Raw genomic sequence first — 4,033 nt, forward strand, 5'->3', positions numbered from 1 at the left:
CTTATTCCCTCCTTATTCTGATATTGTGCAATATCTGTCCAAGCTTTTTTTTATTTATTTTTTGCTATATTCTCATTTGCTGTGGTCTATTAATAGTGTTCTGTGGTACATTCTTGGAATGAATTACATGCATACTTAATAATATATTATAGAGCTTATTTAGTCCAATTTTGGGCAATTCTTCTAATTGAGAAGTTTAAAGAGGAATCAGAAAAAAATAATTCTACCTTAGGAAAAAATATTTTGCTCTAAAGCAGGGATGCCCAGATTAAAGTGCATGGTATGATGCTCTTGTGTTCTTCTATTTGAGCGCAGCCTGTCTGAGAATACTAATACTCTTATTTACAATATGTTTTAATACTGCAGCACCATTAATGTACCTTAGAGTACTATTACCTCTTCTATTGATACAATGAACACTTGATCAACATATGGCTGCATAGTGGAAGAAAAGTTAAGAAAAAGAAATTATGACAGACAGTAGGAGACTAAACCACAACATCCAGCTGCAGTAGTTAAGTATAAAAAGAGAGTCTGGGAGGAGATCTGGAAAAGTATTTTTAATTTTCCAAATTGTTCACATTCTCCAAGAACCTGACCGGTGAGAAGTTAAAACTAGTTCCCCTTGGGGCAAAACTTGCTTTCACTACATTGTTCCGGACTTCAGTAAACCGCAGACTTCATAGATGGCACGAGAGCGAGACACTGTGGATTGGTTGCTCACTTCCCAGCACTAGACAGGGAGATGGAATTGTATGAGTCATTGTTAGTTATGGGGCATGTCTGTGAAAACTAACCAGAGATAGGTCATACCGAACAGGCAGATGAGTTATGCAGATCTCTGAAAAACACATCTGACATAACTGTCTGACAAAAAATAAAGCCACTGAACAGAAGAATATATTAATTATTAATACTCACGGGACACACAGGAAGAGAGAGTAAGACACATAGAGCACATTTGTGATTTATAAATAACTGATGGTATCGGAAACAGGGTGAAGTACTGGAATTCCTTCTAGATATCCTGTTTTGGATCTGACTGGTTTGAGAACATGCCATTGCACATTTCTGAATCTTTAAGTTCCCGACAATCATTAGAGAAATCATTAACAGCAGATTTAATCTTTGATAAGATCGCAAAGACTACTAATGTACTAAGATCTTTGCTGCCTCAGCTCCGCAGGGACCTTCATTGCACCATTGTAGGAAGAAAACAATGATTATGTTTTATTCACACACACACACATATATATACATTACCAATATGCTGTTTCTAATATAAAGGGCCATAAGTCACCCGATTTTGAGTCCTCATTAAGATTTTTATGGGCTTAGATTCCCAACTCGCTCATTTATCTCCCATACTCTCTAGGGTCTGATGCATGCCAAGAATACATGCAAATCTCCAACTGGGTTGTAGATGAATGTCCTTTAAATACAACCTTAGCAAGGATGTCCAAATTATCTATAAAAGAGTCCTGATTGTTATCCTGACATGACCCTGTTGAAGATCAACCCTGATTATCCATCATTTAATAACAACATAATAAATACAGGTTTGAAATTAGTACTTCAAAGTCGGCACAGATGTTCAGATTAAATGACATACTCCGTTCCGGATAGAAAGAAATGTTAATGGACACAATGCTAGCATATAAATATTACACATACAGGAATATATCAATTATTGTATTCTTTTTTTCCAGTCCAACCTAAATCTATTATTCAATTTTTTTTAAAACAAAACTACCTATAAAGCAAATATTAAAGGAAAAATAAATGTTGTTTGGCCATGTTTTAAAAGCATGATAATCGCATAATTGATTTAATTGGAAGATCTTGGAAGATCTTTCTATTTCTCACACATATCTGTGGAAGTTTCTATGAATGTGTGGCTTGTCTGTGCTCTGTAGCAGGTCTGCATAAAACATCTGTGTTAAGCTGCAGCGGTGAAATATGTTTTCCTAAGGTCAGTTAAGGACAAACCTTTAGTTCATCGTGCAGATTTATGTTATCAGCATAAGAGAGTGAAAATATACCACAGAACTGCAATGTACCCTTAAGTATTGCTAAATTAATACCCAATTCATCTGATTTAAAAATAATGTATTAATCCCATATACCATAGAAGTGGGACAAGCAAATGGGACTGCATCAAACAAAATAAAAACTATAATTTGTTTTATCAATACACGCCATATTTTTGCTCGTACGTAATGTGAATATTTACAAAGTTAGGTTCTAAACCACACTCCTTGGTGTTGTGGAACCAAATGAAGGTTTTGCAGATCTAACACAGGCCTTATGTTATTTATCAGAATTGTGACATGTGAATACTCTAGTCTAAGGGACTAGGTCACTCCGACCCATTATTGAATAAGGTCACTAACGTCTTTTATGTTTTGTCTACAACTGTCATGTAACTTTGATGCTGGGAGTTTGCTGAAAGGGAATACTACATTGCCTAGCCCGATATTTGTATGTTGTTTTATATTATGTATTTATTTTACACATATACAGACGTGGAGAGATTTTTTGAGCTTTGATGAAAATTATAAATGTTTTTGTTCCCTGGTAAAAAAAAAAAGATGCATTAATAATAATAATAATAAATAAATCATAAAAATCGATAACCAGGGAACTTATTGAAACCTCTTTTTTAGTTTAGATGGATCATGGATTTAAGGAGAACATAAAGGGACGGCAAGAATCTCTCATATTGAAATTAACTGTTGATCCCATGTGGCCATTTGCTTCTGTGGTTACCTCTTTTGTAGAACACACACTCATTATATTTTAAATACATGTTTGTCTTGCAGGCCGGTGGTCCAAAGAGACACAATGCAATTTACCGTGCTCTCACTTTGTGGCCTTTTATGGTTCTGGCTCCCCTTGTGTCATGGATGGGCTCTAAAAACTGAAAGAATTAAGGCTGATGCAAAGATGCTATCAAGGACTCTAATAACCAGAATAGAGGAACACCCAATTCAGGTGAGATAACTAACCAGAGACGAGACAGGACACCTCATATATAGGCAATGCCAATTTTTTCATAGTTGCATATAGTTGAATTGGCATTAATAATATTATTTTCTTAAATATTATGAATTAAGTGATTTATTATTGTGAAATTATGAAATTGTTTCACTGTCTTTGGTGCTGCATAAAGTGCACAACAGCACAGGTGAAAACAGCAGTGATTTAGCAGGTATCCTTTGAAACAGAATAAGTGTAAATATAGTGGTATTCGTGTACACATCTGAGTTATCTTTAGAATTACTTATCTTATTATCACTGTTTATCCCTTTTCACTCCAATTCTAGTTCATGTTTCCCAGCAACCTTAAAATCAGTGGCTTGGACTTTATCCCAGATGATCAGTTACTGGAGAGCTTAGAACATATGGATGAGACACTTGAAATCTTCCAGAAGATCCTGTCTAGTCTCCCACTGGAAAATGTTGATCAGATGCTTAGTGACATGGAGAACCTCCGCAGCCTACTCCAGCTTCTGAACAGTATTATAGGGTGCACAGTGAGAAAGCCAACTCTGTCGGACACTTTAATAAACATAACAGAAGAGTATGCCAAGGCCCCTTTTACTACTGAAAAAGTGGCACTTGATCGACTTCAGAAGTGCCTGCATAGCATCGTCAAACACCTGGATCACATCAAAGGTTGCTGAGACATAACCTATGGCTTATCCCAGTCATCTTATTCAAGTAATTGATGCAATGCAAGGGTGGCATTTCCATTGTTTTTCAACGATGATGCATTTGTGTCTTTCCTCGTCACCACAGTACCTACTGTACTTTTTTTTACTCAAGGCTGTTCTACAGTCTCATGGGAATTTTAAATGGCAAAATATTTTACTTTTATGTTTTAGTAAATTGTTGCATTGTTTATATATTTATATACATATACATGTATATATTTATATACGTGGTTGAGCCCAACCCAGAGTCTAGCTTGGCCCAGGACCAGAACAATCCATGCGAAGATATGTCCTTACTCAGTAGGTGCGTCTGGGTT

At 35.8% G+C, this 4,033-nt stretch overlaps 1 protein-coding gene across 1 annotated transcript; it reads left to right on the forward strand.

The window, feature by feature from the left end:
• Window positions 1-2,828: 2,828 nt before the first annotated feature.
• Window positions 2,829-3,759, forward strand: LEP (leptin). Its single transcript, XM_053465451.1, has 2 exons — window positions 2,829-2,994; window positions 3,327-3,759. Exons 1-2 carry the CDS (start codon window positions 2,845-2,847, stop codon window positions 3,684-3,686), a joined length of 510 nt encoding a protein of 169 aa, XP_053321426.1. The 5' UTR covers window positions 2,829-2,844; the 3' UTR covers window positions 3,687-3,759.
• The last annotated feature ends 274 nt before the right edge of the window (window positions 3,760-4,033 follow it).

The sequence above is a fragment of the Spea bombifrons genome, chromosome 4 (assembly GCF_027358695.1).
Source record: "Spea bombifrons isolate aSpeBom1 chromosome 4, aSpeBom1.2.pri, whole genome shotgun sequence".
In the NCBI taxonomy this organism is placed as follows: Eukaryota; Metazoa; Chordata; class Amphibia; order Anura; family Pelobatidae; genus Spea; species Spea bombifrons.